Source organism: Aethalodelphis obliquidens, unplaced genomic scaffold (genome assembly GCF_003676395.1).
Source record: "Aethalodelphis obliquidens isolate GAN/ISIS:26980383/991018 unplaced genomic scaffold, ASM367639v1 scaffold123, whole genome shotgun sequence".
Classification (NCBI taxonomy): Eukaryota; Metazoa; Chordata; class Mammalia; order Artiodactyla; family Delphinidae; genus Aethalodelphis; species Aethalodelphis obliquidens.
In genome coordinates, this window is record NW_020838067.1 from 4,484 (window position 1) to 17,350 (window position 12,867).

Here is a 12,867-nt window from a genome sequence, read left to right on the forward strand (position 1 = left end):
GCAGGAGGCCTGGAAGCTCAGGGCACCCCTACAATGTGCCCGAGAACCCCAACCTTTGTGTCGACCACAAAAGCACAATTCCACGTGTGCCGGGGAGAACCCAGCTGACACCAGAGGCTCCCAAACAGGGACATGTGCCCCCGCGTCCAGGGCGCAGGAGAGTGCACGGTTTGGAAGGGGTCACTTTGCAGCTGCCCCTGAAACTGGCCAGCCTGGAGCCCCTGCGTGCAGAGCAGCTCACACGCAGAGGAACCCTGGTGCAGTCCCCCCTTCCTAGGACATTAGATCGTTAAGGCCCCGTAAATGCAAGACGTCGTAACTTGGCTACAGAGTACTGAGTATGGTTCCCTGTACTTCTAGTTCACCCAAAACTGGGTCTCCAAAATTCAACTCAGCATTGGTGCACAGAGAACAGGTTTCGGGATCACAAGGGAAGATGTATAGTATCCATGTAAGAATGGATCATGTTGGAGGTATTATTATAAACTCACCTTTCGTTTACTATGGGTACAGACAGTTCCACACAGAAATCTTTATAATTAGGTGGGTATACTGTTGTTTAGATTTAAGAAAAGGCAGATAACATTCAACTCAACTTTTATATTTAACATTTTTAAATGAGGACAAATAGGAATCTCTCTACATAATTTGAATTACTGTGCTGACGGTAATACTGTTGGGGAGGGAGACCTTTTTCCCTCTCTCCCTCCTGAGTTCCTGTGGTTGGACTAAGAATAAAATTGACACAAGACAGGTCAACAGGAGAAAAAGAAACAAATTTAATTCCTGCACACAGAGGTCTCATAGAAATGGGGCCCAAGAAGTAGTCAAAGCAGGCAAAAAAAAAAAAAAAAATTATCATTCCCGCAAGGAGATGGAAGGATTTCAAATGAAACAGGACCCAAAGGGAAAGGATCAATGGCCAAAGCAGGAATAAACAGCAACCAAAAACTACAGAGTGCTGGGTTATAGCCAAGAGCTTAAAATACCTACCCAGGTGTCCACACTGGGAGAAATAAGTGATTGCATAGGTTTCTTTTTTAAAATCAGATTGAATAAAAATCTCCTATGTAGAAGAATCCACGTATTTGATGCAGACACCCAGCCATCCACCAAGGAGGTGAAGATCACTCCCTTCTGCAGAAGTGTGGGTTGCCCAAGCTAAGTTCACCCAAGAGAAGACACACAGCGTGGACACAGGGAAGCAAGTGACTTCACTGTGGGAAACGCTGACGCATAATAACTTAGCCAGGAGTCCAAGTAAGACGAACAGTGACAAGCTGCCTTGAGGCCTGTTCCCTTAACATAAAGTGATGAGGAAGCACCTGACCTCTGTGACCTGCCTCCTCAAGACACATAACCCCAGTCTGATCACAAGAAAAACACCAACCTGATCAGTCTTCCTCCACACTGTCAAGGTCATAGAAACAAGGTGAGTCTGAGAAACTGTCAAAGCCCAGAAGGGACGAAACAGACATGATGACTACATGTCATGTGGTGCCCTGGATGGGATACTGGAACGGAAAAGGTAGAATAAAGGGAAACTGAATAAAATATGGATTTCCGTTCATAATAAAGTATCAGTGTTTGTTCACTAAATGTGACAATTCTGTAGAATAAGAGAAACATATTGCATCAGACTAAAGATCTAGAGGAAATTGGTGATTTCTTAGTGAAAACACACATTCACAAAATGGACCCTAAAATAACAACATACAAGCAGTCCCATTTGTGACCCGGAGACCTCCTCCCTCCTGATTCTCCTCTCAATGTTCTGGGGTTTCCCTTTCCTGGACAGGGAAGGGACAGGGACAGAGCTGTTTGGCTGCTCCTCTAAGATCTGACCCGACCCCGTGTCTTCATGTTCCCCACCCATCCCCACCCAACGAGGACACGCTGCCAGAGGGAGTCTCAGGACTTATTCAACAGCCACTGTTTGCACCCACACTCTGTGCAAGCCAGCCTTCACGCCTTATGACTCACTCGATACCGTTCAGGTATGCCTACTTGCACCCTCACTGTGTGCATTTAAAAACCGCTGTTTACAGAGGATGTGTGCAAATAACCAACTTCTCAGATACACTCATTCTGCAAAATCCAATTTTTACTCTTTAGAAAGAAAACTTTTTAATTCAACATTCAATCCAGGCACACTCAATGTCTGCAATAAATACTCTATGTATATGCATTCCGCTCCATCCAACAGACAGGTCTTGCCCGATCACTCTGGGCCAATCAACCATGTCTCACATACAGATGGACCTGGGGTGATCCCACACCTCACCCAGAGTGAAACTGGATTGACCACAGACCTCACGTCAAGGGGGAACTGGGCTTATCCCACGTATCACCTGCAGGTGGAGCTGGAGCTGATGCGACACCTCTCCCCAGGGTAGAACTGGGGTCCATCCCACACCTCAAGTGCAGGCGGAACTGCAGTTGATTCCACACCTCACCTCAGGTAGAACTGAGGTTTAACTCATCTCACCCCACGGAGAACTCTGGTTGACCTCACATCTCGCCTCAGGTGGAACTGGGGTTGATTTCACACCTCAACTCCAGATGGTGCTGGGGTTGATGCAAAACCTCACCTCCAAGTGAGCTGGAGTTAATCCCACACCGCACCACATGGCAGAGCTGCAGCGGATCCAGCTCCCCTCAGGGTGGAATCTGGGTTGACTCAACACCTCATTCAGTGGGGAGCTAGGGTTGATTGACACCTCATATCAGTGTGGAACTGGGGTTGGTTCCACATGTCAAACAGGGTGCAGCTGGGGGTGATCCTACGTCTCGTATCAGGGGAGAAACGGGGTGGATCCCATATCTCACCTCACAGAGAGAGGGGACTGATCCCACACCTCACCTCAAGGTGGGAACGGAGTTGATCCCACACCTCACCTCAGGTTAGAACTGGATTTGACGCCACACGTCGCCTCCGGATCGAATCGTAGTTGATCCCACACCGCACCTCAGGGTTGAAGTGGGGTTAATCCCACACCTCACCTCAAGTAGAACAGGGGTTCATCCCACACCTCTGTCCAGGGTGGAGCTCGTGTGGATCCCACACCTCAACTCAGGTTCAACCTGGGCTGTTTCCACGCCTCACCATGGTGAAAAGCTGGGGCCGATCCCACACCTCCTCCAGCTAGGGTGGCACAGTGTGCGACCCAACACCTCACCTCAGGATGGAGCTGCAGGGGGTCCCCCACCTCACCCTAGTTGATTCTACGCCTTACCTCGGGTAGAACGGGGTTTAACCTCACCATACGCATCTCACGTAGAACTCGGGTTATTCTCACACCTCAGCTCCGTGGGGACTAGGGGTGATCCCACATCTCACCTCAGGCTGGAGCTAAGGTTTATCCCACATTTCACAACAGGGTAGAGATAGGGTTGATGCCAAATCTCACCTCAGGGTGGAACTGGGGTTGGTCTCACATCTCGGCTCAGGTAGTTCTGGGTTTTATCCCACACCTCACCTCAGGGTGGAACCGGTTGGATCCTACACCTCGTCTCAGGATGGAGCTGGGGTTTATCCCAGCCCTCACCTTAGGAAGGAACTCTCTGTCTCAGCAGCTAATTGAATGGACATGCAAAATGGGCTCCTCTCTCATTCGCTGATTTAGATGACGAACGAGGGGAGACTGACATTTTGCTAGAGCGTCTGCCTCCTGAAACAGGCCTTGAGGTACCAGAGCGACATAGCTTTTATTTCGTGTGAGACTGAAGGGACAGCGTGGGAGCGGGGGGCGTGGTGCCAGTGCTGGCGTGTCCTGGGGCGTCAGCCCCGCCGCCTCTGCTTCTCCTTAGGCAGCAGGTGGCCCGTGGGCTATGTGAAGAAGAACAGCCATTCCACCTGGTCCTTGTCCACCAGCTCGTGCCTGGGCGCCTCCTTGCTCTGCAGGGCAGGTGGCCGCGAGCGGCACACCAGCCTCCTGCCCCTCTGTGGGGACGGGCACGCCGTGAGCCTGCGCCCTGACCGCAGAGCCCCAGCGCTGAGGTCTGGACCCCTGGCCCGAGTGCACCAGGAGCCCAGGGCCCATGCCAGCCTCTCTGGTCACTCGTGGTCAGCAGGCGGGCCGGGGCCACTGTGAGCGCTGGGGGGGAGGAAGTCTAACCAGCCTGGACCGGACCTGCCCCCCGGGATGAGCCGGGCGTCGGGAGAGAAGGGGGGAAACCTGGAAACTCAGGGGAAACGCCAGGCTGCAGGGCCCGTCTCTCCTGCCGCGAGGACTACGGGAGACCCCGCAGTGTCCTCGTTTGTCCTCGGGGCCGTGTGGATGCTCAGGCCTGCCTTAGGGACCGCGCATCCCGACGCCGGGGCCGGAGGCCAGAGGCCGCTCCAGCCCACTTGCTGTGGTGGAGGACGCAGCTGTTGGGGGGCCCTTACTGAGGGATGATGACCTTGGCCTGTGGTCTGGCTGAAACATAGGTGGGACCCTGGGGTGGGGGCTGAGCTGTGGGCGCCAGCGCTCTGGGCGGAGGGCCCGCAGCCGGGCAGGGCTGGGAGGGCACCCAGAGGAAGCAGGTCCTGAGGGGCAGGTGGGGCGGCGGGCCTGGAACGGGAGAACTTGCTCCACCCTGACCCCGCTCTGCTGGCCCATCTGCCCCCGAGGACCTCAGCAAGAGCATCTGCAAAAGGGGGCGAGCCGGGGGAGCTGCAGGCCATCACCCCTCCCGGGCCCCGGCGCCTCCCCAGGGCCACCTCGCCCACCTTCTTCTTGACCTCGGCCTGGGCCCGGGCCCGGGCCCGCTGTACACGTTCCTCCTGCAGTTGCTTCTGCAGCATTAGCTTCTCTTCCCGGAGTCTCGGGGGCAGGAAGAGAGGGGTTCATGACCAGAGGCCCAGGGAAGGCCACCGAGTCACCAGCTCCCTCCCACACGGCCCTCAGGCCACAGCCCTCCATCTTCTGAGAAAACTGTCCACTCCTCTCCACCTCCCTGCCAGGGGGCAGGGCCTGGCTTCTGACCCTTGCTCCGTGCAGGTCGCGGCACTGGGCTCATGCCCCCGGGAGACCCGACTTCCTAGCTCGTCATCCCTGGTCACCGATCCACTCCCCCATCGCCGCCCTTGAAGGCCCAGGCCCCAGCAAGCTCTAGGGTCCCGTGTCGTCCTCTGTACTTGTGGCCGTCAAACCTCTGTCCAGTGCCCGCTCCAGCAGGGCCCACGGACACACAAGAAGAGCCCTTGTGCATGTGGCAGAGACATGGCTGCTTGCAGGTGACCGTGTCTCGGGGCTCTGCTAGGACCGAATGAACCAGGTGGCCAGGGACTGGCCTGCACCCCACTGGGCCTGTGGGGAGCTCCACGGGCCTCCCTTTGGAGCCGGGCGTCCCCTGCTGACCTAGGCTCCCTTCAGCTGCTCCCGAGCGGGCGCCTTCCCCCTCCACCGCCCCCCACCCCGGGCTCTGGCAGTGCAGCTCCTCTCCCCCTCCAGTCCAGCCAGCACAGTGCCTGCCACCGTCCCTTGTCTCCGGAGGCGAGGCCGGCTGGCCGCACCCTCACTTTGGCTCCCAGGCTCCCTGACGCCACCACACGCCCCACTCCCAAACAGGGACTTTCTCCGTCGGGCTGAGTGTGCCATCCCGTCTGGACCCCCAGACGCCCCCAGACGCCCGCAGATGCCGGCTCCCCTCCCTCAGCATGCAGCACCAGGTCCTGCCGCTGGTTCGGGAGCTCCGCGGGCAGGGCTGCATCCGACCTCTGTCCTCAGTGCCAGCCCAGAGCCGGGGCAGGGGTGTGAGGGTCCCTCGCCCCCGGGCCCTCCCGCTGAGAGACAGCTGCATGACCAGCGGCACCTCACCTCAAATGGCGCTCCTTCTCCTTGGCTTTCTCGGCCTGCTCGACCCTCACCTGGGGCACCCGCTCCAGGTTCTCGAGCAGCTCGTTCAGCTGGTGCTCGATGGTGGCCAGCATCTTCACGGTGCCCAGGCTGGACTCCTGCTGGCTGCCGACACAGTGCTGGTACACGTCCAGCACCTTGCGGTTCAGGCTCTCCAGCAGCTTGTCCTGCGAGGTGGGAGGCCTCCCTCCAGTGTGGCCACGCGGGCCTGGGCCGGCCCCTTGCCCCAGCCTGCCAGACCTCTCACTGCGGCTTCTTTGACCTCCCAGGGCCCTGCCCAGCAGGCAGTGGGGCTCGGGAAGTAGGGGGGGGTGCACAACTGGACGCCTGGACTTCTCTTGGCCAGAGTGCCTGACCCCTTGGCCCTCTTGTGGTCAGCCAGATCCTGGGTCCCGGCACCTACTGGGGCTCACGTCTGGGCCTCGGGGTGCCCACTGAGGCCCAGCCCCTATTCCAGGAGCCCGCCTTGTCCTGGCCCCGCGCTGACCTCAGCTCCCCCCAGGACCATGTTCTGTGACCTGCTTTCTGTGTAGCCCTGGGCAGGTGGACTCCCCTCTCTCAGCCTGTCCTGGCATTCAGAAAACTCAACGACCACTGTCCCACAGGGTGGTTACAAGAGGAGCAGCAGGCACAGGCCAGGCACAGGGCACAGCCAGCGCCCACTAGTCTGCAGGAGGCACGGACGCCTGGCCTGCTCTCGGGGCATCCCAGGTACCTGGCCCGGTGCCTGGCGCACAGTAGGCATTCAACGGGAATTTGAATGAACTAGGAAGTCAGGTGCACACCCTGGGCCCCGGGCATGCTGTCAGGAGGGGTGTGCCCGGTCCCAGGACACATCCCTGGCCTCTGTGCCCTCAGAACTCTCCCCCCGACCAAGCCTGGCTGGGGACGTGCCTGCCCTGCTCCTGGCAGGGTCACTTCCAGACACACTGTGTGTGTTTAAGAAGCTGATGTAGTCACTGAAGGAAGCAAGGGATAGAGGAGGTATGTCGGGGAGCTGCCTGTTCACAGGGCGTGAATACATGGCTGGTTCTGCTTTGAGGCCAACGGCCTTGTCCAGTGGTGCCCCTGGGTCAGGCCCAGAGCCTGGACGCTGGCAAGGGGCCACGGCAGCCCCAGAGCACCGCGTCCCCGGGGCTTCGCTCTCCCACCATCCGAGCTCTGAGCACTGGGCCCCGTCCCAGCAGGTGCCCATGAACGCCCCCACCCTCCCACCCTGGCCTGTGGCCACATGCCCTCTGCCCACCACCGCCCACGGGCAGCCATCTGTCCATCCAGAGGCCCTACCTCCTGATCACCCTTGTACTCGCCGAAATGGAATATGCGAGCTTTGAGCTCCAGCTCCGCGGCTGCCTCCTCCTCCCTGGCGACGGACATCATCAGCGTGCTGATCCACTGCTTCAGTTGGCTGACCTCCCGCTCCCTGGATGGGGGACCAGCACCTCTCTGAGCCTGCTGGCCTCTGCCGCATGCTGAGGGCTGGGTGAGGCCCAGGGTCAGAGGCGCTGGTGAGATGCAGGAGGAAAATGTAAGATCTTTAACAATCCACACTAAAAAAAAAAAAAGAAAACAAAAACCAGCCTCACCGAGGTATGTAATTCACCATAAAATTCTTCACAAGTGCACAAGTCAGTTGTTTTTAGTAGAGTTGCAAAGGCGTACAACCGTCACCATAATCTAATTTTAGAACATTTTCACCACCTGGGGAGAAACCCAGGCGGTCACTCCCACTCTTCCGTCCCCCCTACTTTGCCTCCTGGATATCTCAGTAACGTGGAGCCACACGACATTTGTCCCTCTGTGTCTGGCTCTTGCGTTCAGAACAATGTTTTCAGGTCTGTCTGTGTTGTAGTGCGTACCAGAGCTTCACTCCTTCCTGTGACCGCTGTGGTCCGTCTATGACTCTGCAGTAGTGCGCTGTGTGCAGAGCCCACACTTTGCTGATGGCTTCTTCACCACTGGACACCTGGGTACTGCCCACCTTTAGGCTCTTGGGAATAATGCTGCTATGGACATTGACAGGACAGGGCTTGGTGAGGACACGTTTTCAATTCTCTTAGGAATAGGACAGCAACGATCAACTCTTACATGAAATAATATACTGAGAAGTTTTTTAAATCTTTCACAATCATGGCAGACACTGACCATTGTATGTTGGGGTTTCTGGAGCAGGAATCCTGGCTCTTAGGGTGGTCGTGGGGCCGTCCTGTACGGGCGGCCGCATGCAAGTCCCGGCCAGGGTAAGCAGGACATCGGCCCCTCAGCCAGCAGTGCCGGGAGGCCTAGAGGTGTCCCTTACCCCTACGGTGATTTTGTGGCTCTGCACATTGGTTGATGGAACCTACGGACATTTTCTCCTTTACAGGCCAAGTGCCACGGGCTGCTGCTCCTTTGCCCACTGGGGGCCACCGGTCCGTCACACGCACCGCCACAGGGTTACGGGCCTCAGCCTCCCGGTGCCCCCCCGGGCTGCAGCCCCATGGCTGTGGGGCTGAGGCCAGAAGCCTGAGCATGAGGGATCCTGACCTGGTCTGGCCAGCTCTCCTGGGCTCTCAGAGGCAGATGGTCTGACAGGCCACACGCAGCTCCCACATACCCTGCCCCCGGGCCCTTGTGGGGTGCACGCAGGTTGCCCGGGACAACAACAGAGGCCGGACACCCCTCCAACCCTGAGTGCCCACCAAAAGGGCGGGTGCGTTCGAGGTCAGTGATGCATCTCCTAAGGGTACGTGATTGCACTCGGTTCTAGCCTGCTTTGTAAAGCTTCCTCTACGTCCAGCGCCTGGACCCATGAGTGACCCTAGAGCCGGCACCTCTGCTACGTGGACCAGGTTGGGGGCCGGGGGGTAATTTTGATGTTCTATTTCTTCTCCAAGTAATTGGGATAAAAAGGTACCTTTTCCCCACTAGTTCTCTTTAAATGTCAAGTTGTTGGGTCACAGGCTTTTCTCTTCCACCAGATCCCACTGGTAAAGGAGAAAAGTCTCAGGAAATGCAGGGCACGAGGGACACACTGCTCAGTGTCGGTCCTTTCAGACCAGCGTGCACATCACCGGCACATCTGTCAGAAACGCAGGGTCCAGGCTCCACCTAGGACCTGCCCAGCTAGAGACTTCACTTACCAAGATCCCCGGGAACCCTCCTACAGTGTGGGAGGGAATGCAAGCTTCTGCAGACACTGTGGAGAGCAGTGTGGAGGCTCCCCAGAAAGCTAAAATAGAGCCACCATAGGATCCAGTAGTCCCACTCCTGGGCATATATCCAGACAACAGTCTAATCCAAAGAGACACACGCATCCCCATTTTCAGAGCAGCACTGTTCACAACAGCCAAGACATGGAAACAACCTAAGTGTCCATGGACAGACGAATGGATAAAGAAGATGTGTTGCATATATACAATAGAACACTACTCGGCCATAAAAAAGAATGTAATAGGACTTCCCTGGCGGTCCAGTGGTTAAGACTCCGTGCTTCCAATGCAGGGGGCACGGGTTCAACCCCTGGTTGGGGAACTAAGATCCCACATGCCACAGGGTGCAGCCAGAAAGTAAAAAAAAAAAAAAAGAATAAAGAATAAAAGAATGCCATTTGCAGCAACATGGATGCAACTAGAGATTGTCCAACAAAGTACAGTAAGTCGGAAAGAGAAAGACAAATATATGACATCATTTATATGTGCAATCTGAAATATGACACAAATGATCGTATCTATGAAACAGAAACAGACGACACACAGAGATAAAAGACTTGTGGTTGTCAAGGGGGAGGAGGTTGAGGGAGGGATGGAGTGGGAGTGTGGGGTTAGCGGATCTAAGCTATTATATACAGAATGGATAAACAACAAGGTCCTGCTGTAGAGCACAGGGAACTATGTTCAGTATCCTGTGATAAGCCATAATGGAAAGAAATATTTAAAAATATATATATGTATATATGTTTGTGTGCCAGAATCACTTTGCTGTGAAGCAGAAATTAACACAACATCGTAAATCAACTATACTTCAATTTAAAAAAATACTGAAATTAAAAAAAAAAGCAAGATCCCTCGGGGAATCCAACACACAGCACCTGAGGAGCATTTTGCCACCGGAAAAGTGATCACACAGGGAGGGAACCTATGGGTTGAAAGGGACTTAAAGATACAACTGATTGCAGAGTATTGATCTTATTTGGATTCTAATTCAAATTAATGATTGAAAAACTCCGTTTATGGATTTTGAATATTCAATATTAAGGATTTCTTTTTTTAATGCTATGATGGTATTGTGGTTAATTGGAAGAGGCCTCATCTTTTTAGAAGTACCTATTGAAACAGTTAAAGATTAAATGATACAATGCCTGGAATTTGCTTCAAAATAATATGGGAGGGACTTCCCTGGTGGCACAGTGGTTAAGAATCTGTCTGCCGATGCAGGGCTCAAACATGGGTTTTGAGCCCTGGTCTGGGAAGATCCCACATGCCATGGAGCAACTAAGCCCATGCACCACAACTACTGCACCTGCGCTCCAGAGCCCGCGAGCCACAACTACTAAGCCCGCATGCCACAACTACTGAAGCCCACACACCTAGAGCCCGTGCTCCGCAACGAGAAGCCACCGCAATGAGAAGCCCATGCACCCCAATGAGAAGCCCATGCACCACAATAAAGAGTAACCCCTGCTCACTGCAACTAGAGAAAGCCTGCACGCAGCAACGAAGACCTAATACAGCCAAAAATAAATAAATAAATTTATAAAAATAATATGGGACATAGGGAAGTGGGTGGGTTCTAGGTGAAGGGAGATTGGCTACAAGTTGATCACTGGTGAAGCTGGTGATGGGATCCTGGAGACTCATTATACCATCCTCTCTACTTCTGAAGATTTTTTTTTTTTTTTGATGTGGACCACTTTTAAAGTCTTTATTGAATTTGTTAAAATATCGCTTCTGTTTTACGTTTTGGTTTTTTGGCCCCGAGGCGTGTGGGATCTTAATTCCCTGACCAGGGATCGAACCCACGCCCCCTGCACTAGAAGGCGAAGTCTCAACCACTGGACCTCCAGGGAAGTCCCACCTCTCTACTTTTGTATATGTTTATGTGTTTGAAATTTTCTTAGAGCCACTGGGCTGAACTGGAGAAGTTATAATAGGTTTTTCAGACAGTAACAAGAAAGAGAATCCCTTCATAAATACCTGGGGACATATACTCAGAAAGTTTGCTGAACTGGTATTAAAGAGACAGAGAGAGAGAGAGAAAAGCGAGCAGAACCAAATGTGAATAAAGGTCATTCAAAGACCAAGCAAAAGAGAAGGAGTTACCATTTTCCTGCAGAAATAGCAGCAAAAAGAACAAAAATAACATATTTTGAAGTCGGGGAAGATGGTAGAGTAGGAAGCCCCAGGAGTCTACCTCCCCATCCAGACCACTGTTGCACTGGCAGAACTGTGATGGAGCTCTTCTGTAACTCCGGAGTCTGTTGAGGCTTGCAGTTTCTAAGGGAAGACTCTGATGTAAAACCGTGTTCATTTCTGTCCATTTCAGCACTGAGCACAGTAACAGCTACCTATCCCCCACCTCCATCCCTGTGGCAGCATCCGCAAGGGAAAGTCTCAGAAAAGACCTGAGACCTTAAGTTTACACCTCAGGCTGATTCTCAGCACAAAGATAGCGTACAACAATCAAAACAACCAAAACCAACAAACAATGGCAACAATAAACAGAAAACCCTGGGGAAGAGACAGAATGTGATTTCCAGAGTTAACACATTATTAAACTCAAATATTCAGGGTTTACCAAAAATTCACAAGGCACACATAGAAATGAGAAAGTATGGCCCATTGACAGGAAAAACAAACAAACTGTTCCTTAAAAAAACATGATGGCAGGTATACTACCAAGACTTTTAAAAAACTGTGTTAAAAGATGCTCAAAGAGGGGCTTCCCTGGTGGTGCTGTGGTTGAGCGTCCGCCTGCCGATGCAGGGGACACGGGTTCGTGCCCCGGTCCGGGAAGATCCCACATGCCGCGGAGCGGCTAGTCCCATGAGCCATGGCCACTGAGCCTGCACTTCCAGAGCCTGTGCTCCACAACAGGAGAGGCCACAACAGTGAGAGGCCCGCGTACCACAAAAAAAAAAAAAAAAAAGATGCTCAAAGAACTAAAAGAAGATGTGGAGAAGGTCGAGAAAATGATGTGTGAACAAAATGGAAATACGCACAAAGAAGTAGAAAACTTAACAAGAAATCAGAAAAGAAAACCTGGAGCTAAAAAACACAATCATTGAAATAAATAATTCACTAGAGGGATTGAAAGGCAAACTTGAGCAGGGAGAAAAAACAATCAGTGATCTTGAAAAGAGGACGATGGAAACGATGGAGGCTGAGGAACAGAAAAGAAAAGACTGAAGAAAAGCAAACAAAGCCTAAGGAACCTGTAGGACAACATCAAGAGGATCAATATACGCATTGTGGGCGTCACAGACAGAGAAGAGAGAGAAAGAGGCAGAGAATGTATCTGAAGAAATAATGGCTGAAAAGTTTGCAAACTGGATGAATATATACATCCAGGAAACTCAAGGAACTCCAAGTATGAGGAAGTCAAAGAGACCTACACTGAGACACATTATAACAAACGATCACAGGGTAATCGAAAGCCAAAGAATCTTGAAAGCAGCAAGAGAGAAGCGAATCCCCACATCCAAAGGACCTTCAATAAGACTTTCAGCACATTTCTCATTAGACACTGTGGAGGCCAGAAGACAGAGGCCAATATATTCAAAGTGTTCAAAGGAAAAAAACAAAAGAGTCAACCATGAATCCTACATCTGGCAAAAGGGTCCTTTAGAAGCGGAGAAATCCAGACATTCCCAAATGAACAAACGCTGAGGGACTTGGTGACCACTAGAGCTGTCCCGCAAGAAATGCCCAGAGGAGTCCTGCCAGGTGAACAGAAAGGTTACTGATAGTAACTTGAAGTCACGTGGACAAATAAAAATCTCAGTAAAGGTAAATACATCAGCAAGTACAAAAGCCAGTATTACGGT

General features: G+C 53.0%; 1 protein-coding gene across 1 annotated transcript in view; it reads right to left on the reverse strand.

Moving 5' to 3' along the window:
• Window positions 1–1,900: 1,900 nt before the first annotated feature.
• Window positions 1,901–12,867, reverse strand: part of CFAP100 (cilia and flagella associated protein 100) — a 46,696-nt gene continuing 35,729 nt past the window's right edge. Inside the window, exons 12-15 of the mRNA XM_027098410.1 lie at window positions 7,131–7,266; window positions 5,805–6,010; window positions 4,715–4,808; window positions 1,901–3,943 (exon numbers count right to left, since the gene is read on the reverse strand). Of these exons, the coding sequence (XP_026954211.1) occupies window positions 3,830–3,943; window positions 4,715–4,808; window positions 5,805–6,010; window positions 7,131–7,266 (550 nt within the window). The 3' untranslated portion in view covers window positions 1,901–3,829. The remainder of the gene's footprint in view (window positions 3,944–4,714; window positions 4,809–5,804; window positions 6,011–7,130; window positions 7,267–12,867) is intronic.